The sequence below is a fragment of the Polyergus mexicanus genome, unplaced genomic scaffold (genome assembly GCF_030449975.1).
Source record: "Polyergus mexicanus isolate NDT 795.1 unplaced genomic scaffold, iyPolMexi1.0 SCAF_14, whole genome shotgun sequence".
In the NCBI taxonomy this organism is placed as follows: Eukaryota; Metazoa; Arthropoda; class Insecta; order Hymenoptera; family Formicidae; genus Polyergus; species Polyergus mexicanus.
In genome coordinates, this window is record NW_027223334.1 from 5,414,167 (window position 1) to 5,430,148 (window position 15,982).

At 35.4% G+C, this 15,982-nt stretch overlaps 1 protein-coding gene across 4 annotated transcripts in view; it reads left to right on the forward strand.

Moving 5' to 3' along the window:
- LOC138939615 (CD151 antigen) overlaps positions 1–15,982 on the forward strand; it is a 132,353-nt gene that overhangs the window by 71,030 nt on the left and 45,341 nt on the right. For all 4 annotated transcript variants that reach the window (XM_070307567.1, XM_070307566.1, XM_070307568.1 and 1 more), the window contains one exon: positions 10,235–10,406. In XM_070307567.1, the coding sequence (XP_070163668.1) occupies positions 10,287–10,406 (120 nt within the window). In that variant the 5' untranslated portion in view covers positions 10,235–10,286. The remainder of the gene's footprint in view (positions 1–10,234; positions 10,407–15,982) is intronic.

Genomic DNA, 15,982 nt, shown 5'->3' on the forward strand with positions numbered 1-15,982 from the left:
TAAACAAAATTTTCCAACTATATAATATAATCGTCGAGGTGTGTGTATCTAGCACGGAAATAAAGTTATAAATAATTATGACGGGAAGTCTATATTCCATGTCGGCGATGGTTTGTAGCGTCAGTAAATACAGATCAAATTTTCGCGAACCAATTAAAGTCCGCGAAACATATTATAACTTTATACAATAGTTCTGCGCTCTTCATTATTTCTCCTTTACGATGAAGTATTTTTCTTGCGTTGATTGAGAGGCCGGCGGCATAAAATCCAATAGTCTACTTCGCTCGTGCTCTATTCCACACTTTTCCCGCTTAAATTTTATGACGCTACCCCAGGAACATACGTTGAACCATTTCCGCGGAATAAGAGCGAGTAAAAGGGAACGTCGAGATTACGATTTCGTTTCCAATCGAGCGTGCGATGAAGCCATTACCGTTCGCGCGATTATTAGCACACTTGCGCACGTGCGCGTGCGAAAATTCACGTTAAAAATCGAAATCTCCGGCTGATACATTTTCATAGTGATTTCGATAAAGCACTCGCCGCAAAAATTCCCGTCGATACGAGCATATTTCGATGAAATATCATCGAAAAATTATTCGTCGCATTTTCAACCATTTTTATAATTGATTTCCTCAACCAATTTTCCCCGAAACGAATTCTCTTGGCAAGATGAGCATACATATATTGGCTCATATATCTCATATATTCTCTCTAAATTTAATATATTTGATGGATATTTCCTGTGTAAAAACATGCAACGAATTTTGCATTTTATATAATTCTACAATTTTATTGTACATTAAATACATATACGTAAATATGTGTATGTTTATTTGTGCCTTTCTCGCGACAGTCTTTGTCATCTCTCTTGTAGCTTGAGGGTGATTGGTAGATGCAGCCGTATTACTACAGCTTTATGCCAAGCAAATTGACATTATTATCTAAATAATCGTCAGGGAAGGCGGATTTCAAGCATACGTGTACCATAATTCCAAGATGAATAAAGAGAAGAGAATTGCACGAGATGTCTCCATAATGTAATCCCCTTAAATGATAATTAGTGCACGTAACGGACGATCTTTTTTCCTCAATATTTCTACGGTGTAAATAAATCGAGCGAAAATAATTGTATCTAGTAATTATGCGATTATTCGTGAAGAGTGTAAATTTTTAAAATCTGTGCGTGCGCATTGCAGGAACTATCCAATAAAAACGAGACCGGAGTTTCTGAATGGCCTGCAAGGTTAATGCGATTGGATGATTGGCTCGATTAGCAAATTGGTCGTCGACGTATAGGACATTGGGATAAATGAGGATATGTCTATGCTGGGAACATGGTACCGTGGCAAATTGTTGGGAAGGGCTCGAACGACAACGTTGATATTGTCGCTGATATATCATGATCTTTGATAACATATGCATTCGTAGTTTGTGAGTTCACACGTTCGCATGTTGGAGATATTTTTTTATAACGCGCGGCTATAAAGACTAATATCATAATTGAAAAATTTTAATTTTTAAGAAAGACCATCTCTTTTTATCTTTTTTATCCACTAATTTTATTTGAACGATATTATTATTTTGCCACAAATCTTCAATACATTTGAAGATATGAAATAGTGAAAAATTTAACATAAGATTTTTTTTTTTTTTATATAATAGTAAGATTATTTTATTTATAATAAATTTTTTATTTTAAAAATATGAGGAACATTAATAATAATTGAAATATCTCAAAGATCGAATACTTTCATTAAATTATATTAGGTGTACAACTTTGCTTCCGCTGTTTTCCTATAGATGGCTTTAGCGGTAAGTAGTGGTCGAAATAAATAGATCATAGACGTTATGCGATAAACTTGGGCATCTGTCAACATAACCCCATAGAAACATTAGTCGATTTGTATCTGCATCATAAAGTTATTCTCGATTGAAAATGTCAGTTTACGAGCCAAATTCTCGTCATTTGCGGGAGGTTTTAATTTTCTGCTTCAATATGAAGAAATCTGCGGCCGAGGCTCATCGAATGCTCTCAAATACTTACGGTGAAGCCGCTATTAGCGAAAGAACGTGTCGTGAGCGGTTTCAACGCTTCAAGAACGGTGATTTTCACGTCGAAGACCGGCATAGCGGTGAAAGAGAGAAGGTTTTCGAAGATGCAGAATTGGAGGCATTACTTAATTAAGACTCGAGTCAAAGTCAAAAAGAATTGGCACGATCATTGGGAGTGGACAATACTTTGAATCATAAATGTATAACCAGTTTTTTACAATAAAGCCTCGGCGGAAGCAAAGTTGTACACCTAATAGATATGCACACACAAAGTTAGAGACTAAAAGAAAGCAAAGTAGGGGGTATAATAGCTAATGTGAAACATCAACATCAGACATTTCGATGTTGCAAGAGAGAGAACCGTTCATTTTGATACTTGACATAAATTCCTACTTCAATCGTATCTGACGAATCTTGTAAAGATCTATACAAATACGAATCGTCTGGAAGCTCGAAGAGAGAAAAAGAGAGATGAGTGCGATGATGTTTTAATAATCATGTCGTAAAGAGGGGAAGTCAGAAACAGAGCCATGCGTAACTCGAATCGAAACACGACGATCGAATCGTCGATCCATATAGCCGCCCGTATCTGAAAGATGAAGAGCTCCATCGAGAGATCCCTCTCTCCCGTCTTCTCTTTCCCGGCTCTAGTGGCTTCTTCTGGCCCACCGGGGTCTATAAAAGCATCGAAGGCGCATATCGATGCGTCATCCGGTACGACGTGGGTCGTATTTTCAAGTAGGCGTTTACGCGCGTCTTCCTAACACGTGGGACGTCGTAAGAAACGTCATTGCGCAAGCGGCACGTGTCCCCCGACGATGCTGACGACGGCTTTTCCCCCTTACGAAGGTTATTACCGTTGCCTGTTTTTACCTGATTGTGCACGAAAAGTAGACGCATTACGTAGCTTCTTGCGCATCGCTAACGCGCGTCGTCAACGACATCCGGATGACCGGATATACAATATCCGGATCTCGCTTCGCTCTCTCGCGCGCACGAATACATGTTCGCTCGCTCGAATCAATCCGAGCTGCGATTGACTTATTAATATTTGATCAATATTCCGCTCGGAGGAAATTAAATTTAATCATGACGCAGCGGAGAAAAAATTCTAATAAGCCAAATTTTAAAATTCGAACACGAATTTTTTATATATATAATATTTTATCATTTAGAAGTGGAATTTTTAAAATTGTTTACGATTCATTAATTAGACGACGATGTTTTTCAATTCGCGAGAAAGGAAAAAGAAATTATATAAATAATCATTTAGAAAATAAAAGATTCTCGAAAAAGAAGTTCTCTATAATTGGATCGTTGCAATTTATTGAGATCGCCAGATTCACAAACGATTTCCCGAGATCGATTTCAGTCGCGGACAATCTTCTTCTCGAAAACTATCAGTTTTACGCAAAAAATTTATAGAACATAAATGATGTATTTTTTTAAGAACTGCAACTTTTATTTGAAACATTTTTTTCTTACATCAATATTTATCGAAATAATGTCTAAAAAGTTATATTTTTTCAGTTTTTTTGAGTTTTGACCTTGAAAATGACCTTGTCGCAAATCTTCATTATCATATTCGTAATCAGCGTTAAAAAATACAAAAAATAGTGTAGTTTCAAAAAAATCGAAGGGTTCACCTATTCGGAACTTTATCCTCTCTTCCTTTAGAAAAATCCAATTGTTAAAGAGTATTGAAAAATACATTGTCGATATTTTATGTATTGTTTAGATACATGTTTGCATTGAGATTTGCGTACAGTCGATTATAAACAGTTAATGTCGTAGAATTTGCTACGCGATGCATCATTGTTGATATTTAATATAACTAAATGATATTTACTCATTAATTTCTAGCAGAATCAATATTGACTTCCATAGGGGTTATGTATGAGTTGCTAATGCTCGCCAAATACTATTACATTCATTACTTAATGCACCAATATATCTTCATGAAATATACATGGAATATACACATCATCATTTTACACTTTCAATCGGAAAATAATTAGTAGCACTTCAGTTTTGTAAAATATTAGCGTTTAATAAGAATATGCGCGCGATCTGCTTGAATCGCGTTTTTGGAAATGCAGGTATATATAAAATCAGAGCGTTGAAAATATTTCCATTAACCTCGGCATTATTACATTCGAATACATTCGTGAGATTTTAAATTTAGATATTGCAGATATGTTGATTTTCTCTCTCGTGCAATTTCCATCAAATTTCCATTTTGTCAAAATACAAAATTTTATCCTTCTGTTTTATTTTCTCCTCCGTCCGTATGATAGGTATCGTATACATACACGATACTTTCTACCTAATGTATATTCAATATATAATCGTATTGATTTCATCGGTTAATCGGCTTACTCGATTTGAACGCGAATAAATATTTAGTGATATTTTTACGTTTTTACAAAATCAAGTTAATTAACGAGCCTTTATCAACGTAATATTAAACGATGACAAAGACGATATTTCTGCGGAACTTCCGAGATCCGATAAACCCCGGAATGTCTTTTACCGAAGTAACGACTAACGAGTTTTTCATGCCCCGAGTTAACGCTCTTCTCCGAATCGGAAGTGGATAACGAATGTTGTCAAAATTGTGCAGGCTCCATCGGTGCGTCGATTTAATCGTTTTCGCGCGATCAATGATCAGTATATCGTTTGAGGAAAAGAGGAACAATGATGTCGGGAATACGCGAAGAGAAATAATGAGTGGATATCGGAATACAGTATCGTAATAAACAGAAATTCGAGATAAACGTTACGATCTCGTTTTCGTGTGGAATTCAGTGTTGTACATTAATTTAAGCGATTAAATTAACAGCGTCAATCAGAATTTATATTGCTTGTGTGTACGTGTGTGATTTTAATCTATATATGTATATTCCTCGACAAATCGGCACCGATAACATATGCATATTTACGCATATCGGCATGTCGCCGTTTTTAAAAATTAATTTACGCGTTGAAGTTAAACTACGTATGCGTTTTTTGCATTACCCGATATTCTATAAAGGGATACGTTTAATCTGCAAAAAAGAAGATAGTATATAAATTATCCGTTATAAATTACCACGATATTATCGATTATTATTTTAATCAGGGATATTAACGTAGTAGCGAGAGGGATAGCCGATAAATTTCAGGAGATCGATAACCGTATGGTGCATCGAGTCGTCCGTCCTGCATACAAAGTCTTTGACCTTGCGTTAGACGAGGAGAAAAAAATTTATTCGCGCATACATCGGCGAAGTTTTCTGCAGGGTTGGGAAAGTTACTTTATAAAAGTAACTCGTTACCGTTACCGTTATTTTTTCTAAAAAGTAACTCGTTACCGTTACTCGTTACCAATTTTAAAAAGTAACTCGTTACCGTTACAGTTACTAAAAAGTAACGAGTCGTTACAATTTCCGTTACTTTTTTACAATACAAACTAATAAATTATTTTGCATAAGAAAAACTTTTAAAAAATTGTAAGCAAGATTTCATTCAAGGTTTATTACAAAATAAATGATTAAATTTTATCGAAATTCTTTATTAATTTTTAATAAAATTTGTTGCTCCATAGTATCATCATTTAAATGCCCTCTTTGTGGTGTTAATACAGAGCCACCGATGCTAAACATTCTTTCTACAGATGCACTGCTTGGTAGAGCTGTATTATATTTAATAAAAAGTTTTTTAAGTTTTGGATAGTCGTTTAACATTTCTATATTACAATTATTTGATTTTAAAAACCGTTGCAATTCTTCTTGTTCAGATTCATTTTGCACCGTTTTTTGCTCAAAAATGAAAAAATCATCGTGATCGTCAGATTTTCCAGCTTTTGAAGAATTTTCAGTTGATCGGATTCCCAATAAATCCTCCAAGTAATTTTCAGCACGTTTTCTTTTTTCTCCGGTTAACCAGTTTAACTTAAATTTTGGATGTAAACATGCTGCTATTATTAATTCTTTTGTTTCAAATATTGTAAGAAATTTAAAATCAAATATAGTAAATTAAGCGACATTGTTTGTTTTATTGAAATTAATACTTTTGAATCAATAGTTTAAAATAAAATAATATTTTTCAATTAAATCCTTATTTAAAATTAAATAACATATGTATTAATCAAATTAATAAGTTACCTTTTATTTAAACCTTGCTGAATAGCTTCAACTAATGAATGGCAATCTATAAGGTCAGATTTATTGAGATTTTATAATTTTTGTTGCAAGGTACTTAGAACTGGTAGTAAATGAGAACTCTGCTTTTCCGAAAAGATAAAACTCTCATTGGATATCGCGCGTCGCGTCATCGCACTGGTCTGCAAGAGCCATAAGTTGATCAATCACATTCAAGCATTTTTACAACATAATAAGAATGCTAATTGGTCGATTTGCTTACGGCTTTACGGTTAAGATAAAAATTTTATCACGCACAATAGCAAGAATAATATCTTAAATAAATCAAAAAATTTGAAAAAAGTAACGATAAAAGTAACTGTTAAATTCGTTACTCGTTACCGAAAAATGTAACGAAGTTACTTTTTCCGTTACAAATAAAATTTGTAACGCCATTACCGTTACAGTTACCGAAAAAAAGTAACTGTAACGGTAACGGCGTTACAAGTAACGCGTTACTTCCCAACCCTGGTTTTCTGTATACTATATACTCGCGCCTCGCCCACACGCGAGACGGGTCACACCCATTTAATTTCGCGGTTTCTCTTCTTTCATCTTCCCTCCTTGGATTTCTTCGCTCGTCGTTGTAATCACCTCTGTCTTCCGCTCTCCATCCAACATCTTCCAATCCTCGACGTGATCCGCGTACACTCCACACCCTTCTGCTCCTCATTATGCGTCATTTATCCTTCGCACTCTCGTCGCGCTCATTCACTAACAATAAGAGAAACGACTCATAAAAAAAAAAAAAAAAAAAAAAAACTATCTTTCGATCATATTTCGCTCGACTCCTCGTTACACAAATGTTAAATAGTACGATCGTATGCGATAATATTCTTCGATCTTTCTTAGACACAATATCAAACCTTTTCACTCAATTTAAAAACAGTAGAAATATTCTGCATTTTTTATTTCTTATCGTAATTTTTTTCTAATATAATTTTATCTGAAATTTTAATTTGAATGCTTTTAAGAGAAAGTATATCAATATATTTTTTATAGATTTTTTTTTTTTTAAGGATAAAAAAATCAGCTGTGTCCTATGATGTAAGATCTTTACTTTTTCTTTATCCACTGTTAGAGAATGCCTTGTTCGCAAAGTGTATAGATCGAGAAGATCGAGTGGTTATCTCGTTCAGTGTACAAGTCGCGTACGAACGGACGTCGACCACAACAAATGTAATTTCCTTCGCCAAATTGCAATTTTGTGCCGGGTCGAAATTTACAAAATAGGACGATGTTGTAATGAAGGCATGAATTATTCAACGTTGCAATATCTTAAGATTGGATTTTCAGAGAGAACTTGTAAGGAGATGTTATAAAATGCAACAACATGAAATAAGAGTAGGTGGATGTGTATGATAGATAGAGCAACGATCACGATAAATTATATATTACAAATTGCCAGGCTTACTTCAGACAGACAGCAGAGGTATATTGTCCAAATATTTTGCTACGTCATTTCCACCTATCCGATTTTCTCATTGCCTTTTTCATCGCGTAGGTAATCGTTATATTGTATAAAAGAAACAGGCTATTTCGTGCAATCTGTCGTGTCAGCTTCTTCGTTCAAGGAAATACTTGACGTTCCTACGCATTCTTACATAGAATGCGACTCGCGTATACAAACGAGAGAATCGTGGAAAGAATGGAAAGAGGAAAAGCGAGAGATAGAGAGTGCGATGCATTAGAGCGGAGCTCTGCATTTTTCTTGGCAACGTAAAACGACATTATGTGCCAGCCCGCAAGCACAGGATGGCTACAATGAATAGGAAGGCCATATAGTTCTCTTCTCAATTTAGAAATATACCGAGATTTGTCATATAATTCTCGAATTATAGAGCCCTGATGTCGATATTAAAGAAAAAGACATACCGTAATTTCCTCTTGTTAAGGAGTCTAAAAAATCCGAGATGCTTACGAGTCGTTTATTTTGAAAACGTCGCAATTTCAAGTCTCGAAAATTTCACTGAAATTGCATCGTCGCTCATAATACAAGCGATTCATGGTATAGAGAAAAATAGATAGACGGTACAGGTCCCCTATGAGACCCTCTTCCCTTTTGGATCAAAATCTATGGGCGCCCTTGCTTGGGACTCGTGCCAACGCGCGCTGCTTTCACTTCGAACCGTAGCACGAAGTTATCCTCCCGGTGCTCGATCAACGTCGCCGATCATCCTTTGCATCCGTGATATGCACGCACATGCGTCTGACAGGGCCATCGGTCGCGCGATTATCAAATTACATCAATTTCCCGGTACTTTCGACCGGCATTCGCGACGCGGCAAACGGAACATCAAACTTAGCTGAAATTCTAATGACATTAAAGTTAACTTGCTTCTTCGCGAACCGATACCGTTTTATCGTCTCCCAAAGATGAGAGTTGCGCTTCCTCGAAAGCGCTTTCCGTGCGCAAACAAAATCGTCGAAGCGGGATTTTTTTTATTTATTTTTTTTTTTTTTTTTATTAACGCAAGCGTCGACACGCAAATTTACATGATTAAATAGTAAATATTGTATCTTTATTACTGATAATAAATTCGCGAAAGTACGGAAGTCGGTACGCAAATTTGTTAAATAATTAAAAAGACGAGATATATATTTTCCGGAGTAATAATATATTTTATGTAAAAAGTATTTTTTCTTGCGCGTCATCCCTCTCTCTCTCTCTCTATCTCTCTCTTTCTTTCTCTCTCTTGCTGTTGATCTAGCGGCAATTGAGAAGAGTTGCTCTGATGTTCTACGTCGAGCCGGAACGAAGAGAAGCTTTAAGTTCATCCAGTGTCCAAGCGAGTATAAACAAAGCAACGAAGACTCTGACGTTGAAACTCAAACACGTTGATTACTTTCTTGGGTGGTAGACAATCGAAAATTTGTTGATTACTTGCTTAAACGCGCTTCCTTAGTTGTCAAATATTTCTTCTTTTTGCTTCCTCATAGAGGAAGCTTTGTTTTCGTGACAAAATTTTTTTTTTCGAGTTTTCTATGCTAATGTGTTTAGAATTTTCCAAAACGTCGAAAAATCATATTCCTAAAAAATGTCTGTATGTATGTATGTATGTATATGTGTGTGTGTATATATGTGTGTATGTGTGTATGTACGCAATGAATTGTACCTAACCTCTAACTTCCGCAATTTTTGAGATATCGGGTTAAATTTTTTTACATGTAATAGAGTATCATTCAAGGATGGTTGGTATTGAATTTGGCGAGAATCGGTAAAAAGGTTTACTTTTTATAAAATTTTGAATTTTTTGAGAAATGTCTGTACACGCTGTAACTTTCAGAAAATTTGAGATATCGGATTAAATTTTTTTACATGAATAGAGTATTATTAAAGGATGTTTGATATTGAATTTAGTGAGGATCGGTGAAAGAATTCATTTTTTATAAAATTTGAACTTTTTTGAGAAATGCTTATATACATCCTAACTTTCGCAAATTTTAAGATATCAAGTTAAATTTTTTAACATGAATAGAGTATCATTAAAGGATGGTTGGTAATCTATAACGTAAATGTACAATCTATAAGGATTATATAAAAATAAAAAAAGTGTGTAAATTAGAAAATAGCATATTGCTCGTTTATCTTTTCATTTCATTCACAAAGCTTCCACTATGAGGAAGCAAAAATTGAAAAAACCGCATGCTTAAAGCAGCTTAAGCTTTGTAAAATAAAATGATGAGGAAGCAATGTGCAAGTTTCTAATTTACACAACTCTACTTGTTTTTTTTTCTTTTCATGTCACTACAAAAGTAACTCTCTCTCGCATTTTCTCGTATCACTAAATAACATTCCGCACCTTTTTAATTACACGCGTATTTTGCGTATATTATACTTATTCAGCTATATTATTGCTTATATTTTATATGAAAAATGCAAATTAATTTTTATTTATACGACTTTTGTAATTTATTGTCTAATTAATCTTGTTTTAAATAATTATGGTATTATGAATTCCCTTCTAACTTTCTTGTTATTACTATTTTTTTTACAGCAACGGCGACGAGGTGACAACGAGAACACACGCAATCAACAATTGACCGAAAATGGCCAAGAGCGCTGAGAGATTACCCGGTACATCCACTAGACTTAGGACCAGGGACGATGGTTGCTGCTCCGTGAATTTCTTAAAATACGTTCTTCACATTTATAACGTGGTACTGTTTGTAAGTACCGGCTATTTTTCCCGAGACTAGCGCGCCAGGGAACGATATAGTTTATTTCGTGTTTACGGACGCACGTTAGCATAAGTGAAAGACCGTGAAATTCGCCTGTTCTGCTTCATGGGAGAGTTCTCCTTCTACTCTCCGACCAAACTGTTCTGATTAAAGTCTCGTTTTACGGCTTTGATTCATATAACCGCAGACTTTTCATCGAAAAATCACTCAACCGCTCGCGAGAAAAAAAAAAAATTTTTTTTTTTTTTTTAACTTCCTTTTTATCACTTATTAAAGCTTAATATCTTTATAATAAAAACAAAATCTGTATTAAAATTTATTAAACACTGATGCAGGATGTTGACGGGCACTCGATGTGCTTTTCATACAATTTAAAGAAACGTCATTGTCGATGTTATTACGAGAAGTATCAAACATTCACATATATAAATTTCAAACAGCAAAATATTGATGAGATAACTTTTCATACATATATACGTCGTCTTTGATATTTGATGTATTAATTAGGCTGGAATTAGGCTGGAAGACGCACGTTGGAATGCTCAAAATTTAAGGAATGTATCTCTCAAAGGAAATTCGATAACGGGAGCAGAACATTGTTAGCGAACGCCGAAGTGAAATAAGGCGAAAAATGCGCCATCGTCCGGTAATTATTCTCGCCTCGCTTCCGTTTTCGCAATTTATGGGAGATTAAAGCGGCATTGTTCGTTGTCTCGGAGCACATTTAACGTAAAGAAGATCCCATTTTCCGTTCGTCCTTTTGCCGGATGCCCGACGAGCCTTCGCAGGCACCGCGACAACCGTTATAGCCATAGTTATCGGCTTTTAATTGTTATCCCGAGTCTCACGTGCCGGTATTTTTAACGTGAATTAAATTAACTGGCGGAACGTATCGCGCGCGCAAATGAGCCGATGATGCAGGGATTTTTCGAACGGGCGCTTCTTTGATCGTGTTGTGCGCGCCGACGATCCCATAAAAAAATTTTATCGGCGGTAGGAGGGAAAAGGGATTGAAGTATAACGCGAGAAATAATCTCTCGAATCGCGTACAACATAACAAAGTGCGCGTCGCGAATAATTGGAGCGCGAAAGAGCGGATATTGCCGGAAGAGTGTGGGTCCCGTGAAATTAATTGCGTGCAAACATTATCATATATAATATAGGTATTCCATTCTGCGAAGCATACATTCCGTATATCAAATTTCCGTATAACAAATTAGTTAATTATTGATTGACGCAAAGCTATACAGCACTTTTGCAGATTTATATCCGAAAAATCACGCATATCTGGATTATCGTAGGATTATGCACGACACGAGAGACTATCCGCTCTTATAAGGGAGAAACTTACCGCTTTCGAGAAAAGTGACTTGTACAGAGTGTCCCATTTTGAAGGACCCACTCAAATATCTCAGAAACACTGCGTTAAATCGAAAAATGTTTCAAACAAAAGTTGTGTGGCTTCAAGGGGGCCATAAGATGGTGACAATGATTTGACCTTGGAAAGTCATTTGAAGGTCATGTGAAGGTCAACTTTAAAATCTTAAATGGAAACCCCCATTTTTTATTTAGTATTCTTGTAGCTGACATCGAGAGCTTTCCAAAACACTATAATAAAGTTTTTTTTTTTTTGATTAAGTACTTTTTGAGTTATTTTATATTTTAATCTGACATATTTTGATATAAAAAATAAAATATTTCGTAAAATATTCAGTTTTCAATAATCTTACCGTAATACTTTTATGTACAGAATAATGAGACAAATCAATTAGTGCCCCCAAAAAAAAAATAATTATTTTAAATAATACATTGTAAATAATTTTCTTAAAAACAATTATTTTTTTATACTAATTGATTTGTCTCGTTATTCTGTACATAAAAGTATTACGGTAAGATTATCGAAAACTGAATATTTTACGAAATATTTTATTTTTTATATCAAAATATGTCAGATTAAAATATAAAATAACTCAAAAAGTACTTTATGAAAAAATTATAGTGTTTTATTATAGTGTTTTAGAAAGATCTCGACATAAGCTATAAGAATATGCAATAAAAAATAGGGGGCTCCGTTTAAGAAATTAAAGGTGTCCTTGACTTGACCTTAACGATGCCATCCAAGATCAAACCAATGACACCATCTTATGATACCCCTTGAAGCCACACAACTTTTGTTTGAAACATTTTTCGATTTAACGCAGTGTTTCAGAGATATTTGAGTGGGTCCTTTAAAATGGGGCACCCTGTATGTCTGCTATTCTTCTCTTTTCCTTCTCTCGCATTCTCAATATTACAAAAAGGTATGGCGCCACCAACATCGATGCTCGCGTGGCGTGATACATGCCATAAAATGCTAATAAAGTCCTCGTCGTAAAGCGCAGACACCTTGCACGTCGTCTGGAATATAAGCGCGAGCGACGAAGGGCGCAGCAAAGACGAAGTGTTTTAAAGTGTGGACGAGAAGAGGAGAAAAAAAAGAAAAGGGCGGGATGTAGGGGAAAATCGATCGGTAGTCCACACCTACCGACCTTATAATTTTGATCTTAAATATTGGCGTCTCGTTAAAAAGCGTGATGCCGCGACGATTTTGCGCTTAAATAAGGAAGATTCTTGATCGAACGATGAGATTGTATCTCGATTCGACGAGCGTGCATCGTTTTTTTTTTTATATATATATATTTTTTTTTCACCAAAGTCAGTTTACTTTCTGACGCCATATCTTCGCCGTCGAATCTTCATTGTCGAGAAGGCAAAACTTTTAATGAAGATCATTATCTTTTAATTAGGAGTGATGGGAGCAAGTTGCGCTGAAAAGAAACGATAGAAGAAAAAAAGACATACGCTTAAGAACGATGTAACTTTTAGCGTCACGCTATTAATATGAACTTAGCTCTTTTTTTTTTTTTTTTTTTTTTCCGAGATATATACCCGTATTCATAGTCCGTCCTTGAGGAATAAGGATTCCTTGTTCCTCGTTCCACGTTTCATAAACTTTCCTTGACCGAACAAGGAATCTTACTGGCTCCCTTATCTCAAGGAAGGTCACGAGCTTCCTTGAGGAGTGACGCGACCTTTTTAGCAGACGATACGCAGAATATAACCAAATATAACCTCCAAAAGTTAGTTTCGTTACATTTGTGGTTTTGTGGTTATTTGTTGTCGCGCTCTCAAACTGAAAGTGTATAAAGGAAAAAGGGATAACGGACAATGAATTTTTAAATGATTCTGACGATGGATTTGAAGATGAAAATCCAGAGAATCGGATTCTGTGGCGGATTCCGAAAAGATACATTCGCGATTGGGAAAATCCCGTGGAATTTTTTGAAGATACGAAAAAGTTTTCATATGTATTATATGAAATTAGTTGCAGGCAGCATAAAACGGTGCTGCCTCCAGTCGGTTACTAAAAATCCCTAAAATATTCCTTCCTTCTGAAAGGGAGACTCGAGGTCCATCTATGAAACAAGGTGGCCTTGCAGATTCAAGCAATCCTTCATGGAGGCTTCCTCCGTCCTTAAAATAAGGAAGAACTATGAATACGGGTATAAATATACCAGATTTTTTTATAGTTTTGAAAGTAGCTTCGCGACGTATTTATCTTTCAATATTGAGCCTTATCTCAAGACTCGAGAATCTCAGACTGTCAACGATGCGCATTCCTCGCATTCACTCGCGTTTATGCAGCGACGTAAGTCGCACTGAATGCCCGGCCTTAAACGTCTGTTCGTAATAAGGCTCAATAATGCAAGCATAATGTAACAATAACCTGCACCTGAACAATGGCGATGTAACAATAGTAAGCCGCTTGCCATGTGCGTTTACGCCCATTGATCGCGTTCAGAGAAGTGCAATCATTACCACAGGCTACAGTATTATAAATTCAATGTTACCATGTGCCAGCGAGACGGTGGTAAGTGCGTAATTGCAGAAATCCTTATACAGATATAACCTAGACAGCGCGAGGAACGATTTTATCCCAATTTAATGGCGTGGAAAATGTAACAGCATAAATTTTGCAGATGAATTTAAAGAGGAAGCGTATTTAATATATCTCCAGGAAATGATGCTGCTGAAACTTGCTTGTAATGATACGTGTACATTGTATTGAATTTAATTGATATATAAACATAATATAAAATGATCACTGTGCCTTTAATGCAATAATTTCATTATCCACTGCAACGATCGATGATGATGTTAACAATGTTGGAATAACGATCGATACGAAGAATTTCAATTATACGCTTTAATTAAATTAATTCCACGTGTACGTTGAAGAATTCCAGCGTATCTGTAATAACATTTGAATTAGAATTCTCGCGAATGGAGACGCGAGCCGACTTTTCGCAAAATCTTTTTTCCTCGGGACATTATACGTAATAAAGAGATAATGAAATAATTACTCTCTCTCTCTCTCTCTCTCTCTCTCTCTCTCTGCAGGTTTTTCGCGACTTCATTCCATTAGCGAGTGGTAATTACATTACGTACGAAAAGTGACTAGCTGTACTCTCTTTCTCTCTCTTTCTTCCCCTGCATATTTTCGAAGGTATACCGATTAATGAATTATTGGGGGATGATGTAATTAATCGAGAAAAGTCGAGAAAAGTCTTTTAGACTTCAATAAGATACAACTTGGAGCTTGAAGTTTTTCAATGAGATATAGGAAACTTTTAACGAGGTATAGGAAAAATGACGTTTGGTAGTGAAGTTTTGACTAACACGCTTACGCGACGATAAGTTTCTAACATCAATATCTCGTTTCTCGTTTGTCATCGGAAGAATGCTTTCTTCGACAATTATTTATCAGCGTCTATTCAGATGAAATGCATATATTTTATTTACAAAATGCGATTTCATGCTCAAATCCGGGCATGAATAATAACGCAACAGTCTCAACGGTATATATACGGTGGGCGAATTCTCGCGGGGAATTGAGATCCCAGAATAGCTTAATTGTAATAATTAACCATATCGCCAGCATAGTTGCTAATTACTGACTAATAAGTATCTACGGTACTCAAATGAAAGTGTTCGCTCGGCTCTCCTGTCGCAATTTCTCTCACTCGACTTTAAAATGTCGCGTTTTAATTTGATTATCAGCTTTTAGAGAAACGCGAGAGAGATGAGTTTTTACGTAAAGCCAAATGTAATAAAATATATTCAAGATACGCGCGCGCGCGTATTCGATTCTAATCATTAATTAATCTCTGCTTTATAAAATACATTACCCACGATACTTATTCATTTTCATCTCATGCGGTATATAATGTAAGTTTTTATAAATTATTTATAATATAATTCGAGTAAAAAGTTGCAACGCACGCACGCGAATAATTATTCACGTTGCACGAAAATTCGTCAATAAAGTATCCAGATATCAGGGTTGGGAAAGTTACTTTATAAAAGTAACTCGTTACCGTTACTCGTTACCAATTTTAAAAAGTAACTCGTTACCGTTACAGTTACTAAAAAGTAACGAGTCGTTACAATTTTCGTTACTTTTTTACAATACAAACTAATAAATTATTTTGCATAAAAAAAACTCTTAAAAAATTGTAAGCAAG